Source organism: Pantherophis guttatus, chromosome 8 (assembly GCF_059756535.1).
Source record: "Pantherophis guttatus breed Tessera chromosome 8, ASM5975653v1, whole genome shotgun sequence".
In the NCBI taxonomy this organism is placed as follows: domain Eukaryota; kingdom Metazoa; phylum Chordata; class Lepidosauria; order Squamata; family Colubridae; genus Pantherophis; species Pantherophis guttatus.
The window spans coordinates 30751718-30770998 of NC_142070.1; the positions used below are offsets into that span (position 1 = coordinate 30751718).

General features: G+C 36.3%; 2 protein-coding genes across 11 annotated transcripts in view; both read right to left on the reverse strand.

The window, feature by feature from the left end:
- Nucleotides 1–3992, reverse strand: part of SMARCA5 (SNF2 related chromatin remodeling ATPase 5) — a 29597-nt gene extending 25605 nt beyond the window's left edge. For 2 of the 4 annotated variants that reach the window (XM_034401420.3, XM_034401419.3), the window contains exon 1: nucleotides 3394–3992. In XM_034401420.3, coding sequence (XP_034257311.1) covers nucleotides 3394–3531 — 138 coding nt within the window. In that variant the 5' untranslated portion in view covers nucleotides 3532–3992. The remainder of the gene's footprint in view (nucleotides 1–3393) is intronic. The other 2 variants (XM_060686858.2, XM_060686857.2) reach the window with 1 other exon arrangement.
- A 7078-nt stretch (nucleotides 3993–11070) lies between these two features.
- The window catches only part of GAB1 (GRB2 associated binding protein 1), a 116253-nt gene continuing 108042 nt past the window's right edge, over nucleotides 11071–19281 (reverse strand). For all 7 annotated transcript variants that reach the window (XM_060686855.2, XM_087874524.1, XM_087874523.1 and 4 more), the window contains 5 exons: nucleotides 18553–18642; nucleotides 15719–15812; nucleotides 15097–15220; nucleotides 13529–13651; nucleotides 11071–12808 (listed from right to left, as the gene is read on the reverse strand). In XM_060686855.2, coding sequence (XP_060542838.1) covers nucleotides 12650–12808; nucleotides 13529–13651; nucleotides 15097–15220; nucleotides 15719–15812; nucleotides 18553–18642 — 590 coding nt within the window. In that variant the 3' untranslated portion in view covers nucleotides 11071–12649. The remainder of the gene's footprint in view (nucleotides 12809–13528; nucleotides 13652–15096; nucleotides 15221–15718; nucleotides 15813–18552; nucleotides 18643–19281) is intronic.

Below are 19281 nucleotides of genomic sequence, written 5' to 3' on the forward strand. Positions count from 1 at the left end.
GTTCTACAGCATAACAAGTTCCAAAGACCATGAAGAACACCACATTTTTACAAGTTTTGAGAAGAACAGAAGAATGAGAATTATTCTTGCTTCACAACTAGGGTGAGTGTTTCAGAGAAGGAAGCCCTCAGCAAAATGCCCATTTTTGAGATGTTACCTTCATTGGATAATGAAACATCTGCAAGATCATAACCAAGCTCAGAGAGTACTAAGAACTTCATTTCAATCCATCAATTTTATGATGGTTGCAGTCACATAACCTTGTTACTAACTTAACAACTGCAGTGATTCATATAATAACTGCGACAATAAAGATAATAAAATGGGAAAAAATTCACTTAACAAATGTCTCACTTAGCAACATAAATTTTGGGCTCAATTGTGGTCATAGGTCGAAGACTATCTGTACTCCAAGATGTCTAATATACACAACAGACCATATTAATTAGGTTCTCCATGCCTGCAGGGTCAAAATACTAGAAAGTATAATATTGCTTCTGATTGTGTTTTAAATTTGTAATATGATTTGGTTGTTATTAAAACTAGTGAGCCTCTTTTATGGATATAAACTGGATTTCTTCGAGGGCTGGATCAGCATTGTAGTTCTCTGTGGGCCGGACAGTGGGGGGCAGACGGCTCATGCAACACTCTGCCAGCTGAAAACGGGCCATGGGGAGCGTGCCCTGTTTTGGCCGGCTGAGGCACCGCAAGGCGGTCCTTTGATATTTCCAGACCAGCCCCAAGAGCCAGGTGTAAGCACGCCATGGGCCGGATCCCGTCCGTGGGCCTTGAGTTTGACACCCCTGTCTTAGAGTATGTAGATGGGATAACATAGAAAAGTATTAAATAAGTAAAGATATAAGCTAAAATGTACAAACACAAAAAAGCCTTAATGTAAATGTGTAATTGTCCTCAGTGAATTAACATAGGCTTTTTTCCTTTTATTTTCTACAAAAATATATTAGTTGAAATTGTGTAAGATCAGTAATGATTACATAAAACATATTATAAAAATAATAGTCTAACGTTTGAAAGAGACCACAGTGAGAAACTGTGGACTAAGTCAAGACTTCAAACAGTATGTGATTGTACAACCATGAGACTTTATTGCTTTGAATTGATCAGAATGTACTTTTAAAAGGGTAGAATAAAAAATAAATAGCTAGAAATGCTTAACAAGTCCTACTTAATTTGTAGAACCGATATAAATAATTCCTCTATTCTAACAAGATTTTGCATCAATTCATTATTTATTTTCCAAATATATATCAATTAATGTGATTTATGAAATTTATACATTCTTGAATTATGCTACCAATGACATATTTGGAGTTTCACATCTTTACCTTATTACATTACTAAAAATGAAATAAAAGAACACATGATTCAAACAAGTTTGTTAACATGTACTCAGTGTAATTACAATCTTCTATCTGTAAACAAAGATATAAGGAAGCAAGACACTGCCTAACATTGATGTATCTTATTGTGTAACTATAAAAAGACATTTATTCAAAACTATTCAATGTAGTTTTCAGGTGTCACTGTACTAATATAAATTTGGGAAGTGCGAATGTATGACAGAAGCTGGACACAAAACACAGATACAGTTGCACTTCCGAATACATTTTATAACAACATATATGTATAGCTGTGAAAGTTGGACCATAAAAAAGGCTGAGCGCCAAAGCATTGAGGCCTTTGAATTATGGTGCTGGAGAAGACTCCTGCGAGTCTGTTGGACTGCAAGGCGATCAAACCGGTCAGTCCTAGAGGAGATCAACCCTGACTTTAGAAGGCCAGATCCTGAAGATGAAACTCAAATACTTTGGCCACCTAATGAGAAGGAAGAACTCATTGGAGAAGAGCCTAATGCTGGGAAAGATTGAGGGCAAAAGAAGAAGGAGAGGACAGAGAACGAGGTGGCTGGAAGCAGTAGGCATGAGCTTAAATGGACTTCAGAAGATGGTAGAGGACAGGAAAGCCTGGAGGAACGTTGTCCATGGGACACAACTTCATAACTAACACCACTTTAGCAGCACCTAGAAGTAAAATTGTTTGGAATCCACTTACAAATAGGCTGCATTTCCTGGTTTATTTCAGATTAATAGACTAGTAAATGCAACCTTTAGCCTTTCCAACAGTATACCTCACCAGTTTTATTTTTAAATCAACAATATACTGTAGCAAAAAAGAAAGAAAGAAAGAAAAAAGACTCTATGTTAATTTTCTAAGAACGATTACTTAAAATTTACCCTTGAGGGTTTGTGTATTTTTGTCCATTTTAACTTTATCTTTAGCTTTTTCAACAGTCTGAGCAGAAATCTCCCTGTCCATTAAAGCAGGTGAAGCCTGGGACAAGTGGAGAAGGGTCGTTTCTCCAGAAACGCACATCCACCAGGTGGAACCGAGTCCAAATGACTTTCCACAATGAAGAGCAGCGGTCTCCGGGCCTGGCAACAGCATTTTTTATTTATTTATTTATTTATTTATTGACATCTGCACATCCTAATCGTCAAAACAAGGGAAGTGGCCTCGGCAGGATTACCGCATCACCTCCCGAAAGCGAAGGCCTCTCAAGCACCAACCACGCCGCTCTGCCAAGGGAGCCTCCAAGCTCTGAGCTAAGGCGCCCGGAGGTTCGCCAGAGCCAGGCTACCACCGCGCCCCACGGAAGGTAACCGTATCTCGACGCCGCTTGAAGCCGCAACACTGAACGTTTCAACCGACCACGAGCGTCGGCTTCGCTGCGAACACGACGCGCGGCCAATTCCCCCTTTTTGGAAGCCCCCTTTTCCACCTGCAGCCCAGCCAGGACGGCGCCGACGGAGCTTTTGCGGTGGAAGAAAAGCAGGACAGGGAGGCGAACGGATAAGACCCGGCGCGGCTTCGCCGATGAGGACCCAGAGAAAGGGCTATAAAAAGCCCCGTGAAGCGGTATATAAGTCTCAATGCTATTGTTATTTAACGGCTCAGCTGCCGGCGGAGACAAAAAAAGGGGGGGGGAGGGCGGGGGTGGCCGCAGCGGAGGCGGCGCGATTAAACCGGAGAAAGGAGCGGCGTCCCCGGGGAAATCGCTCGCCTCCATCGGGATACCCGCGCCCATCGCTCTTCTGCCTGGCAAAGGCGTCCGCCGGAGGCGCCGCTCGGCTGGAGCTTCAACAGCCGCTCGGCTCTTCCTATTGTCTCCGGCGCCAACGGCTCGGTTCCCCACCCGACAAACTCGGTCCGAGAAACTCAGCGGTTAAGAGCGCTTCACAGATTCGGGCCGAAGAAACGGCTGAGGTTCTTTGCCCCACGTTGCCCTTCCCCGCCCGCCCGCCTGAGCCGGCGAGAGGAACCTGCGGGTCGCCCCCACAGCGCCGGTTTTTCCAGCCACCGGACTCTTCTTACCGTTCCTTCGTCATTTATCCCGGGCGTCCCTTCGGCGGAAGCCGGGGCCCCTCCTGTGTTCTCCATGCCGCTGGGAACCGAAGCGGTGCCCGAAAGGGAGCTCACGTTCTCGTTCTCCGGTCCCAGCGCAGACATCATGAAGACCGTCCGGAGAGATGAAAACGGCCAAAGGCGCCGAGCTCCCGACTCCTCCTTCGAAACACAAAAGTGAAATGAAGGGAGTTCTCGCCGATTCCCTCCGCGCGCGACTCGGGCCGGGCTCTTTTCTTTCTCTTCTTCTTCTTCTTCTTTTTTTTTCTTTCAGGCCCCTCTCCCCGCTGCCGCCCCGGCTTTCTCAACGCGGTCCCACCAACCAGGAACCGAGCCGGCTCTCGAGTATCGCGAGACTCAGCCTCGCGGGCTGGGTGTGGAAGAAAACACGGAGAGGGGAAAAGAAAAGAAAAAAAAAAAGCCCGTTCTGGTTCTTACATTGGCTGAAGCCGAAGTCTGATTGGCCAATTAAAGCAAGAAGGCGGGTTCCTTTGGGCACCCAAGTGCTCGGTATTTGGGGTAGGAACGGGTGAAGTTTGCCCATGAGTCCACAACTGGGAGCGGGAATCTCCTTGCGTCATTAGATCGGGGCGGGGCTTACAGTTCCGTTGCAGATGAGAGGCAACGAAAAAAGAAAAGTCGAAGTGCCGGAAGATTAGCTCAGAGTTTCTCAGCCTCACAAACTTCAAGATGTGTGGACTTCAACTCCCAGAGTTCCCCAGCCAGCCATGCATAAAAATACATACATCTTAAAGTTGTCGAATTTGAGAAATATTGGTAGTCTTTTCAGATCTTCCCAAACTTTTACGTCAGTAAGAATAGAAATGGGAGATTTGTGCAGCCCTCTACTCTTTCGGAACGACGAGTCCCGGCATTTTTTGCCTGTTGGCAGAATCTCCTGCAGGATTCCCGAAATACTGGAAAATACTGGCACGTTTTCACGAAGGCTTCAAAAATTAGGACGGACGCTGGATTCTTATAATTAACAACTTATAGCTGTTAGGATTTTTGATAAACCTGATTTTCATAAATAATATCGAAGCTTAAATTTACAAATTATAAAATATAACTGGCGCTGTTATATTAACTCATATTAAGCATACCAGTAGTTTGGTCAGAATTCATTTTTTTAAATTAAGGAGTCTATCCAATAGGAAAAAATCCAGAGGGCCATTAAATAGCAGATTTCTCTAATTAAATAATTTTCTGCGACCGTTTGGTGCTATCAAGTGGTTGCAAGCAAATTTTTCAGAGGCTATATATGGTTATGGCTATGTTACAACAAAGCCTTATAATGCTATAAAGCTTTTCAAAGTAAAACATTATCTTGTGTAGTAAAAACAAATATTAGCAACAAAAATGTACAATAACAATATATAACTAGTTAGGGTTAGGTATATAGACATAAAGTTTATGAAAGAATCTTCCATCTAAATGGATTAATTTATAGTCTAGATAACAATAAATGGATTGATTGAATGGTTAATGAATTAATACAGGGGTAATGTTGATTTCTATGTTATGTGAGTTTCAGGAGCATTAGCATCTCAGTAAAATTTGCTGATCTTTGAAACTATGGAGAAGCAAAACATCTTCCTCAAAGACAAAGTCCAGTGTCTTGGAAAAGCACCTTTGAGACTATATCAGTGGTCCCCAACCCCCGGTCCGCGGACCGGTGCCGGGCCGTGGAGTACCTGGCACCGGGCCGCGCAGCGGCCGGGGGACATGAACGCTGCAGCGCGAAGGCTCCTGGGCCGTGCGCAAAAGCTCCTGGGCCGTGCGCAATGGGCCGTGCGCAAAAGCTCCTGGGCCGTGCCCCCACCCCTGCACGCGCTCAGCGGGCCGCGGCGATAAAAAGGTTGGGGACCACTGGACTATATGATCTGGATATAAAGTCTTCATTTTTAAGTGTTCAAAAATTGATCATTCAACATCAATTTATTGAGCTGTGAAATCTTAACAAATGGCAATTAAAATGGCAGTTGAAATGGTGTTTCAGTGTCTTCAGAGGAAGTTGATAGACTGCAACTTTTGCGTAATTGTAATAGGACTAGAAAATCACATTAGAACATTAAACTGAATGTAATGTATTTGGAATTTCTGCATAAATTCTGATGAACCCTAGATGGCAGTAAAATGTTGTAATTTTGTTATCTGGATTTCTGCAGTCCAAAGTAGGAAACCTATGAATAAAACTGTCACATGAGTAGAATGTTTGATATTCTAGTTATGGTCATCTAATACAACTATTGTGATCAGTATGGGACCAGTGATATATAAGAAATCTTCTCCAGTTACACTTATGGGCTTGGTATATTTATTAATTTTTAATTTTTAGATTAGAATAGTAGATTGCTACTTTTTTCCAAGAAGTTACCAGAGTTATCACATTTTATCACTAACACATGAAATGAAATGTGTACCATGAATAGAAAACATCAGTAGACTTCAGCTATTCCAGTTATTTCCTCTTTATATCTCACATAAAAATAATGGAATCACTTTAAATCTTAAGCACAGAGCCGTATTTTTTCTTCCTACCCCAATTCAAATCTTGTGATTATCATGTTCAAACTGTACAATCAGTTACTTTTGGGACAGTTGTTTTTCCACCAGTCATTTTTACATTCATTGATTGCTTTCCAATAGTCTGTATCCATGATGTTCCTTAGTGCCTGCTGAGTTTGGTGTATCTATGTTATTGCTTGTGTGGGTGTCTCTTTAATTACTGCATAACCTCACTGATTTTTTTTTATTCATTTGACCTACAGCCATTCAATATGTAAATAAATTTCATCAGATTAAATTTTTGTATAATCTAATACAGGACTTTTAATCTTTTTTTTTTACTTCTTTTCAATTTTATTAGCCAGTTTTTCAGGAAAAGGAACATTGACTTAGTTTATAATTTTTGCTTAACCATGGTTTATGTCTTTTATAATAAAAATTGAACTATAAATTCCAATTTGTCAAATCCAATTATAGCCTTTAGCCCACCAACCACACTGTAATTAGTGCAATGTGTGAATCCAGCCATTGTATTGACGAGGGTCTGAAATAGTTCATGAAACCACTGCTTAAAAAAAAATATAACAACAGACTTCGATAGTTTCTGGTGGATTTCTGTTTTATTCTGGTGGGGGTTTTTTAAATAAGGATGATTAAACAATGACCCTTGATACTATTGTCCTAGCATTCTTTGCCACTGGCCATGTCAGCTATACTTATACTAATTCAGCAAACATGAAGGATTTCCAATACCTTCTTTGTTTTTAAAATGTTCTCTTTTTAATTCTCATTAGCAGCAAGTTGAGTTGAATTGGCCAAAAGATAGTTTAAAATATACATATTTAAAGGTTTAAAATATTAGCATAATGCAGTTAAAAGCAAATTTTTGAGTTTTTTCACACTGTTTTATAAAGCACAATGGCTGAGTTCATGCAACATGAACTCAATATGTCTCTTGTTCAACTCCCTGCTGAAAAATATGGGGACTGTAGTGCTGTGAAGATTTCCTGAATTCTTAGTAACAAGATTTAGATTTTATTTACAGATATGGATACAAAAAATTGGTATATTTGCTCAGTCTTCTAGACATTTAATAATAGAAGGTTTCTAGGTTAAATAATGATTTTCATAATGTAGCAAAAAATCTGTCAAATGTATGGTTATTTATTATTCAATGAAGTGAAACACTGAAATGCAAACCACATCTTCAAATGTTTTGTTATTTATATCCAATATAGAATGTCAGCAATATATAAAATAAGAACAGCAAAATTAAGTAAGACAGCTATTGTGCTCAATTCTTACTTTCAGTCTAAAAGTTTGAAAAATGATTTTATAACATACAAGAATAAACCCCCAAAGCTTGCAGCTTGAAAAAAAATAGTCTTGAAATTAATTTTATAAGCCTAAATACGACCAAAGCTTTTTCAAACCTGTTGGTATCTATGAACATTTATAATTTGAATGGATTAGTGTTTGATCTTTTGACTAATTAAACAGTTTAATGGTATTGTAAAATGTTGCACACACACGCACACACACACACACACACATATATAAATACTCTGTGTGTGTGTGTGTGTGTATATATTTGTTTTCTGAAGTTTTCATGGGTGTTTGTATGTAGGTCTTTGGTTATTCGGGTTTTCTCCCGCGTAAAATTGGAAGTGTCTTGGCGACGAAAACACCAGCCTGAAGATGACGAATGAGACTTAGTCGAAACATCGCCAAGACACTTCCAATTTTACGCGGGAGAAAACCCGGATAACCAAAGACCTACATATATATATCGCAACGGGGCCGCATGCACAGAAGCGTTTTGATGACATCAGGGTCAATGGGCGGAGCCTCCTGCCGGTTTTACTACTGGTTCTATAGAACCGGTGCAAACCAGGGGCAACCCACTGATACATACACAAACACACATATAGATTTACCGGTAAATATATCTATCTATCTTGAATCAGTCTAATATTGTTATTGTTGTAGATGAAGTGGTTATCAAAACACTTGTATAATTTCTAACAATACAAAGGTACTGCTTTTGCATTAGAACTTTACATTGTTTTTAGCATTAGAACTCTGAATTATTTTCCTGATACTTTTTGAGTTCATTTTGCTTAAATCTGCATAAATAGTAATAAAATAAAATACAATAAGATAACTATTTATATTTCTATACTGATTCTTGAAAATTCTCTCGTCTGTCTCTGTCTCTGTCTCTCTCTCTCTGTCTCTCTCATCTATCTATCTATCTCAGGGAAAAAGTGATATTGAGTAGCAAAGTGAAAAAGTAGCATCCGGCCTGCCTTATTCTGTTGGTAGGGTGGATCTGCTGGAAGTGGTTTCCTAAGAAGAGATTAATTTCATTATTTTTAAAATGTGATTATGTACTCCAAATTAAAAACATGAAACAAAGAAATGAACAAGTATTTTAAAACAAAATTCAACATCAGCTCCTATATTGCTATTTTCTTACCAATTTCTTAGTAAGAAACAATTTCTTGATTGGTCATTCTTCATTGCAAGAGACAGCCTATTTGTAGCTAGGTTTCATTGCACAGTAGCATTTTCACTTCGTCATCTTATGACTGGCATTACAGTAGTGGCCAAAATTGTGGAAACCTTTTGGAAAAAGTGTATTTTTGAGGTTTGATGGCTAATAACACTTTTTTTTTGGAGTAAACCATAAAATTATATATCAATGGAAAGATAATTTAATCAAGAATGTAATGCAACAAAGTTTGTTCAATTATCTGTATTGTATGAAAAGTTATAGCCAAATAACCAGAAAAAGGAAACACAACTTGCTTAGGTGGATATCAGGTAGCTTTCCTGCATCTGATTGTAGCCAATGAGCATGAGTGTTTCAAGAGCCAATCAGGTGTCATCTTTTTTTGGCAATGAGCCAATCAGATCACAGTACAATTCAGTTGTTGATGTTATGTACTAAAGCTGAGAGGACATTTGTCAGTGTGATATGTGATTGCTATCAAGTTGGTTGTGGTTTTTTTGTGTTCTATCATTTAGTGAGATTTTAAAATGTAATAAAATTAAAGTAATGATGCAAAGAGTTGACTGGTCGCCCAGAAAGTGATATAAAATAGTATTATTAAGGAAACAAAGCTACAGTTATAAAGAAATTAGAAAAAAAATTGGTGGAAACTTAACCAACGGTGGCATTTCTAAGTACACCTCTTCTAAGAAGAGGTATAAGGAGACTCAGTCACTACAAAACCACACTGGTAAAGGCAAGAAAAGGTGCACAACAGCAAGTGATGATAGAAGAATTAAGAGACTGTGCCTATGTGACGGAAGAAAATCTGTGTATACAAGATGAAATGGCGCAATGCAATGTGAAGTTGAGCGCAAGGACTGTTTGGCGCAGATTGCAGGAATTTGACCTAAAATCTGGAATTCCATGAAAAAAGCCACTTTTGTATCTCAAACAAAGGTTGAAAAGACTAAACTGGACTAAAACCCATGTTACCTGGACATAGGATATATTTTATGGTACTTCTCCAAAAAAAGTGGTGTTATTAACCATCAAACCTCAAAAATACTGTACATTTTTCCCAAAAGGTTTCCACAATTTTGGTCACTACTGTATACTTCAAGAGTACCGTATATTTACATGGATCTCAACTTCCATAACTAATTTATTTTTTTAGACTTATATATCCTTTTTCATTCAGGAATTCACAGCAGCATATATTTTGCTCCATCTTCTCATTTACGCCCACAATTCCACTTCCACTAGATCAGGCAGCATATCCCCATTGAAGACTGGTACACAAGTTGCAGTTCCTTATGGAGTCGCAGCTTATTGCTCAAGAGCAGATGACAGCTGTGGCCAGAAGGGCCTTTGCACAAGTTCAACTTGGGTGCCAGTTACACCCGTTTTTCAGTCAGGAGTGCCTCCAATCAGTTACTCATGGTATGCTCACCTCATGACTGAATTATTGCGATGTACCCTTTATTTATTTATTTATTTATTTATTTATTTATTTATTTATTTATTTATTTCATGTATTTATATGCCGCCATTCTCCCAAAGGACTCAGGGCAGTGAACACAAGTTAAGAAACAAGTACAATAAAATCATAATTTAATCCAAATAATTAATTAGTAGTAAATAATAAAGCCCGGAATCAGTGTCAGCCTATTTGTTTGAAAAGCCAAGTCTTCAAGTCCCGACGGAAGGAGTGGAGATCAGGAGCCGTCCGGAGCTCAGTAGGTAATTCATTCCAGAGGGTGGGAGCACCCACAGAGAACGCCCTGCCCCTGGGCACAGCAAGGTGACATTGGCTCGCTGTCGAACCCTGAGGACAGCGGCCCTATGTGAGCTAACAGGACGGTGAGAGGCAGGCAGAAGAAGGTCATGCAAATATCCTGGACCTAAGTCATGAAGTGCCTTATAGGTGGCTTATATGGGGCTGCCCAGAAGCTACAGGTGGTTCGAAATGCTTCAGCACTAACAATAACAGGCACTTCTTAATATATCCATGTGTCATTGCTACTATACAAGTTACATGGATTGTCAGTTGGATTCTGAGTGAAATTCAGTGGGCTTGTTTGAACATGTACAGTCCTGCATGGAGTAGAGCCTGAATATCTGAGAGACTGTTTCTGTCCATCAGATATGTGTGGGTTTCAGATATGTGTGGGTTCTCTTGTCATATTGAGCAAGCCTTATCTGCTATGTCCCCTGTCCTCTGGAAGAACATTTCCCTTGATATAAGGACCGCCCCTCTTATCAGTTCTGAAAACTCTTAAAACCTGACTTTAGGTTTCGTATAGTCTTGGGGCCCTTGTGGTCTCTTGTTGCTTGCATAGCAGCACTGGGTTCACCCCCTTCTGGGTGGCCAACGGACTTTTTTGCTGTTTTGATTGTCTTCATCTAGGCTGTATGGCTCATACAGGTACATCTACTTAGAGAATTTTGATGAACAAATGGGCTCAGTAGTAGAAGCATTAAAAACTGGGTAGACATCTTTTGGAGATACCCTTTCATTTCAGTTTGAAAAATACTACCATCATTATTTTTTAATAGGTTATCTCATTTAATAATCTACATACTGAAGTTATTAAGGGTTAACAACTATGTATGTTTATGGTTCTCAATGAGTTACACACATGAAGCAGAACAACTTGGATTTATTTAAAATTCATCTCGAAATGCAATGTTTAGTTTAAAAAACATTTAAAACACCAAAATATTTCTAATTTAAAAAGAAACCTTGTTAGAAATAAAATTTACAAACTATTAAGTTGGAATGGGATTAGAAAATTAGATATAATATTAAGGCCAGCATTTCTTTCTTTATTCAGTATTTATGAAGTTTGAGAAATAGAACATTCTCTTTTTTACAACCACAAAAGAATGAATTAGTAAATTTTTCCATCACGATTAATGATTTTTTAAAGTTGTACTTTAAAGAGAATTAGTGTTTCCCTTTTCAGCTGTTGAAGCAGCTACTATTTGGAATAAGAATAGTGATGCAATAAATCAAAAGTATTCAAAATTAATTCTGTACCTGAAGAACTTTTTTTTAAAAATGGGATAAATCTTGTGTTTTCCTTTTAAAAAAGAACAAAATGTTAAAAATACCACTTACATAGGAATTTAAATATAAGGCCAAGCAAGAAACTTGGCATAACAAGGATCATTAAAAAGATTCATGTGGTGTCAAGACATAATAATTCCATTTGTATTGCAATCTGATTTCAAAACAAAACAAAACAAAACAAAAATCACAGTATCTTCTAGTACTATAAACAGTGAATGTCACACCGCCTCATGAATTTTCATACTAAAAACCAGTACAAAGGCTTGGTTGCAGTAGAAAATTAAAAGCACGTTGTTTGAACCTGATATGTGAACTAGCACAATGTGGTGCTAGGTACGTACCTGATGTCATAATTTCTGTTTTTGTAAATGAAGTAAATATTACACTTCGCAGTTAAAGAGTGAGATCAGTCATTACTGCATACCTTCAGTGATATTGAGATTTATGTGATATTCTGGGCAAAGATCCCTCCCTGCAGAATCTTTGCTCAGCAAATAAAGAACACTGTTCTCAGTGAAAATTCAAAAGGACCTCCTCTAACTAATGCATTATTGAATAAGACATTAGAGTAGACTCAGAAACATGCCTATTATTACTAACTCACAGCCATTTCTGATAGGAAGGCAACCTGTAGAATTTGAAGTATATTTTGCATGTATTAAATATAAAAAAACATAGGCATTTAACAAATCATCTCTTGACATTTCAAGTAGATTAAAATTGTGAAACTATTTTTTCTAATTGATCTTTGAGCTATTAAAATGCACCTCAGACCTTAATTTCAATATCATACACATAGCTTACTTCCTAGAATGTTATAGAGTAGTGTCGGGGAGAAAGGAGGATGTTAAAAGTACATTAGGTGGAGAAAGCTGAACCACCATTTTAACAAGGAAAAAGTGCATACAACATTGTAATACTATCAATCAGTTAATTCCAGATCAAAATGCTTTTCTCAGACCCAAGATACACTATTTTACATCATGAAAATCACTAAGATTTGCCACAGGCTACTGTTTTATTTCATGTTGTCATCAGCTTGATATTGAAATATTTGAAGAAAAATAATTCATTGAAGTATTCTTCTCTCTCAGTTAATGGTGGCTCTCTTTAAGAATATTTCAACAGGACTTCAAATATTTTTATTTTCATTTCACACTTTTTGTTGGTGTTTCAGATTCTGTTGATTGCCTTCCATCTGTCCAAGCTTCTCTTGTACTCTTCAATGCTAATGTTTTTTGTTGGTCAACAACAACATAATCGACTCTTTCATCAGCCACACTACCGCCAGAAACACTACTCTTTTTCTGGAAAAGAAACAAAACAAGACATTAAAGTAGAAAAACAGAAAGGGGTTGGTTATAGTGGTTAATGCAGTGGGCAAGAAATGGAGACTTTTAGACTTGCTTTTGGCACAAAGCCCCTTGGGCAAGACACTCTTTTTCAGCTCTAGGAAAGAGGGAATGGCAAAATACTTCTGAAAATGCTGCTAAGAAAACTGCAGGAACTTGTCAAGGTAGTTTTCAGGAGTCAACAATGATTTTAAGGCACATACACAGAGAGACTTATAGTAAGACAAGGTAACATAAAAGTCTTTTCACAAATGAAAGGCTTCATTTTCAGAAGAGAATGTGATTCAGCAGAAATGTCTAGTGGAAAAAATGGGGTACTTTTTTTTTTCAATCAATTATTCTTATTTATTTATTTCTCACTTCCATTCTTTCAAACTAGAGGCTTAGATCAAACTCTTGATCTTAAGTTTATGAAGAAGAAGAAAGCAACTACTGGTAATTAGGTATACACCGTACATTCATTAGTATTTGAATAAAAGTCATTTTCTACCCAGTTTTGGAAAGCTGACTGAAAGAAAAGTTCTAAGCTTATCAGTATAGTGAAAATAACATAAAAAGTTGTATTTTCTCCATTTTGGTAATCCAAAAAGAATGGAGCTCAACTATAATTGACAAATAAAATGATTCATTGCCAGGAGCTAAATTATCTGTGGGTAGCTATGCAGTTGTGTTTACCTTGCGAGGTGGAGTAGATTTTCCAGAATCTAAATCCAGATCTAAATATTCCACCTGCTTGTCACCTTTAGGTTTTACCATAGGGCTGCTTCCCCCATCAAGGCTGCTGCTGCAGAACAAACCCTGAAATTTTAATTGGAATTATTGTTATTATTTGTGAAAAACTTTAATATAATGTATCCCTCAACATTGTGAAGCACTGTTGTCCCATTTTGTAATATGTATTTCAATATCCAATAATATTTTACAACTAAGATTGCCTTTAATTAAAATTATTTAGTGGCACAGCATAGGAAAAAACTAAAATCAAACTCAAGATTTAATGTTACAGATGTGCAAAAGGTTTCAAAGTCAACGTGAGTTGTATGAAGTTAACTAGAAATGGCTTAACACTATTTTGTTCTTCGTGCTCTCTGAGCTTGCTTGTTTTCTTGCAGATGTTTTATTACCAAAACTAGGTAAAGCATCAGTGCTAGTAAGGAGTACAGTGTGATGTACCCCCACTGCACTCCTTACTCATGCCAACCCTGAGCTACAAATATTCTCCTTTATTCGTACTATTTTGTTCGTTCCAGAAATATCCCAAACCTGGAACATGACCAAGCTCAGAACACTCCTGGAATGGCTGGAACAGTGTTAAACGTGTTTATTGGGGTCAGAAGAGATGTTATGAAACTTAAATTTTGGAAAGCCACATTAATATTTACTTAATAGTCATAAGAATTTACTTCACAGTATGTATTGTCTCCCTCCCCGCTCCCCCATATATGGGTACATGTTGGTCAAAGACCATATAAAGATTTGCCTACCTTCTCTTACTATTATTTCACAATAAATAAATAAAATATTTCTTAAAGTTGTATAAAATGTACAGGGATATAATGTACTTCATTCACTATCAGAAGACATGATGATAGCCAAATAGTTTTGAAAGTTTTTGTATACACTGAAGGCTTCTAGTCCGTAAGTCTATATAATGACTAAAGAATATCTTTTGCTAGAACAAAAATACTGGTCTTGTGTAGTTCCTGTGTATTTTCACCAGCCACTTTAGAAACTTGTGATTCAAAAGAGCATTATTTCTGAGCAGAGTTTAGGAGATTTGAAATTCAACAGTATATGGAAAACCACAGGTTCCCTACTTTGTGATAGGTATTGGCTGGCCATTTGGCCATTTCTAATCAAAAGAATCTTAGGTTCAAACAAAGAAAAGGCTGAAAATGAGAAAGAGGCAACTAAATCCCATTACTTCCAAGATTTTACTCAATTTATGGTCCCCAGAACTTAATTGCCAGACATTAATGGTAACATTTCAAGGTATGAAATACATGAAATAAACCATTTTAAAAACAAACATGACTAATTTGCTTCATCCCATTACCCAGTTTGTCACTATCTGTAATTTGTTAAGTGTAACTACAAAATAATGCTCATATTATTTTAAACATTATTTCACTTTTATAAGCCTCAAAGTATTTAATTGATTTAATACCTTCCCTCCCACCGAAAAACAGAAAATGTGATATGATTGTGAAGAAAGGACATATTTATGATGTAAAACCACCTACTGGATCATCAGTGGACTGATTTGGATTCATGGGTACATAATTCTCATCACTGTCATGCGAATCACTGCTAGAAGTTGTACTATGAATTGAATCTGGCCGGGGGGATAATGGAAACCTGGAAGAACTAAATGAAGAAAAGTATTTTAAAATGTGTGGTGTATTTATTTTATGCTGTTCATAGATATATTTCTGTATTTATTTAAGTATTTCTATTCCATCTTTCCCTTTAAAAGCAAGAACCATAAAATAAAGGAGTTGAATGATAATTCAAGAAATAAGAAATGCAAAAGAATCTAGCAGTAAAATATCAGAAACTGTTCCTGAAGAGATTTTTAAAAAAACAAAACTGTGGTGCCATAGGAGAAGTATTATGTAGGAAAATCCCAGCAATATAACCAAGACTTTCTGAGGTGGCATCTCAGGGATTCAGAAAAATAAAGATGGTGGTCATGACTGCCAACTTGATTTTTTCATAATTCCTTACTAGACTCTCTGCTGTATGGTAAAATGGCAGGAACATATGTAAACCAATTTATATGGGCAGAACACCTAACTGTTGTGGTCACTGTTGAATAAAAAAGAATATACTGTAGTGTGAATATAGAAGAAGTCAAAGACTTACTCTCGTGTAAAACTTCTGGTAATCGGAGATCTAACTGGAGCTGGCAATTCATCCCATTCTGATAAAGGTTTAATTTCTAGTGGTGCAGGTTTCACTATATACACAAGAAACAGATTTGAAAATAATGTACTTTAAGAGAAATCTTACATTACTATATACATATTTTATTATAGTTCATTTTCCATATGAAACTTCACCATGAAATGTTATGGGAAAATAAATTTAATATACTCTTAATATACTATATTGTTTCTTCTTAATTTTCTCTATCTATCTATCTATCTATCTATCTATCTATCTATCTATCTATCTATTTATTTATTATATTTATATACCGCCCTTCTCCCAAAGGACTCAGGGCGGTGAACAGCCAAGATCAAATACTATTGTTCTGTTCTAATTTAGTTTGTATTAGTTCTCATTACTGCTTTTAAAACATGCACAGAAACAAAAAATTGCTTTGTGCAAATTGTTACTAGAGTCTAAAAGATTAGTCAAGACTAACTGACTTTCCACCAAACCAGTTCTTCAGACTGTTTGTTTTTAATAGATAAATTCCAATTTTTCACTTTTCAAGGAGTTGTATCCTGCTAGAATAAACAACCATAACTATTGTTTTCCCTCCGAAATACCTTGGTTAATTTTGTAAGATCCTTTTTAATAAAGAAAGGGAAGTTAATCAACACAATAGTGTATGATTTAGCAGAAGATCATAGAATTCAGATCTTCTTTGAAAGTAGTTAATGTTAGCCTATTAAGCTCATGAGAATGCAATTATTATTAGCTAAACCATGTCATAAGATCATAATCATTTTAAGAAGGTCTCACTCAGTATACTAGATTTAAGCATTAACTGCCTAACTCTTTTTCTTTGTTATTTTTTAAAAACAACCTTAGAGCAACTAGCTATGACTTAATATTACCCTGCATTAAAAACAAACAGATCCTGGGAAATGTTGACATCCATCACTTTGAGATTGGTGATAGCACATATGCAGGCAAATATTTTTTGATATATTTCATGCATTTGATTTTTGAATGTTTGCGTATTGTTGAACTTTAGTAGCCTTGAGTGATCAAATGATGCAGAAAGGAAGGATGTTTTGTATTAAAACAATTAATGCTATTTAATAACTAACTTGGTAAAATATCCTTTTTCAGGCTTAATACAAAATGTGAAATAGAAAACATTGTTTAATATCTTTAAAGCTTCCTATCATTTGAATGCAGGCTACTTGAGTCAAATCTGCTTGTATATGTTCTCCTTATTCTTTAGAGATAATCTGAGAAGGTCTGCCTACAATTTTTTTAAGTGCACTCTGTGTTAAATATCCTAAACACCTAAAACCAAGCAAAATACATTTGAAATAATGCCCAAGATATGTTAAAAGACCCTAAAAGCACATTTTTAAAAATGTATAGTTGCTTTTAATGGTTTTACTATCTCAGGTTTTAGTTCCAATTTCGTACTCTATTGTAACTAATAGATGGTGTTAAGTTACTGAAATAAATTAATAAATAGTATAATAGGTTTCATTATTGTAACATATTACCATACTTCTGTTTCTAAACAATTTGGTACATGGAATATTCTCTTTAGAACTATTTTAAACCAGTCATACAATTCTTGATTAGACTAGTAAAAAAATGGTATTTTCAAAATTGCTTTAAAATGCTTAAAATACTAACTGGGCCATGAATAAGCATGCATGTATATCCATTGTATTTTTAACATACATTAATTTTACAGTAATTATCAATTTTTTTAAAGGAGCATTAAATATGTTAGAAAGTTTTTTAAAGATAGGGCAATGGGAGAAAAAAGATCTTTTATGACATTTTAAAAACATATAACTTTGTCTTAAATACACAATTTAATACAATGTTATAAATGTATAACAATTAAATTGCACACACTTCAAAAATAATTGGGAAAATGTGCTTCAAAACATATTTGAAGTTTAATGTGCTTAACACACATTTGTGTTTAATGCATGTGAACATTAAACACAGTACTTTTCTTCTATTCTTTGAAGCAGCCTGTTCTTTTTTTGGTTTCCATATAAGCCTTCCAGACCTTTGAAGTAGTTCAAGAAACAAGTAGCAGAAATGCTCTTAATTGTTGAAAGGCCTTCAGAACTATATAATACATCTATTACCAAAAATCAAATCAAGGCAGGGATATTTTTAAAATAGCAATGTGTCAATTACTTCTGACATTACTAAATTTTATCTATTACTAGATAAATTTTGAGATACATTACTAAGTTTATCTAATGTGTGTGTAAAAAGATGTAAATTTTTCCCCATTGTTACACATTAATTGAAAAAATTCCTTTATACTAATAAAATGTCTATAAAGAGTAGTCTTCATAAATCATAATATGGCATAACTCAGTTACTTGGGTGTTTATGTATTTCACATTACTGTGTTTCCTCCAAAATAAGACCCTGTCTTATATTTTTTTGAACCCTGAAATAAGTGCTTGGCCTTATTGCCATGCGGTCAAAAGCCCAATTGGGCTTATTATCAGGGGATGTCGTATTTTGAGGGAAACAGGGTAGAATAGCACATTACACATATAATGTGTAAATAATCTAAAACCAAGCAAAATATATTTGAAATAATGCCTAAGGTAAGTTAAAGAGAAGAAAACTGATTTACATGCAGCATTTCCAACACATTTTACTACAAATGTCTTTTCCTAAGCAAGTTAAAAATATAGCTGAGAAGCTAGCAGTCCTATGAACTGGAACGATATGAGTAATCAGGATTACTTTTTACTGGAGTTTGATACCGAGCCCAGTAGATCATACAATGCTGAAGTACATACCCTTTCTCCTTGTTGTAAAGTCACCTATGGTTTGTGAATCTGTTCGCTCTAAACCATGGGGTTTAGGTCTTAAAATTTTAGGGCTTTGACCTAATTGATAAAAAAAAAGGAATCTTTCTTAATATAGCTTTTTATTATCAAGATACAAACTAGCAAAATAACGAATATTAAGAAGCTGCAAAGTGCCTTGCAGAAAGAGATTGCATTTGTGAAAGATAAGCAAGTGACAGACAGAAATCTCACACTAAGATACATGCAGCATGCTGAGAGCCCATGCATCAAAGTTGTTTGAAGGAAGCAATTGAGTTGAATGTTACCAACAAATATGATGTTCTTGCTGAAAACAGCACTATTAGCTACCATCTAGAAGGAGGAACACTACAATGATACTTCAACAAAGCAAACTAGCATACAGTGAAAGGAATTAAAGTATATCAAGGAAAAAAAGATGAGCCACAGCACAGAGGATGTGTTCTGTATACCATTTTACGGTAAAAGTATTTTTTAATTATTGAAACATATAAATATGTTAAACTACTAGATGACTCAAAAATATTCAAAAATATTTCCTTATCTGCACAGAAAAACAGAACGACCAAAAGCAAAATACCATGAGAGTGGGAATGACTTCTGACTTCCTGCACTCCAGCAGGTGATGGTAGGACCATTTTACCTGGTCTCTGAAGGGCTAGAGTGGGACTTTCCTACTTGGTCTCCAGCAGTCAAAAG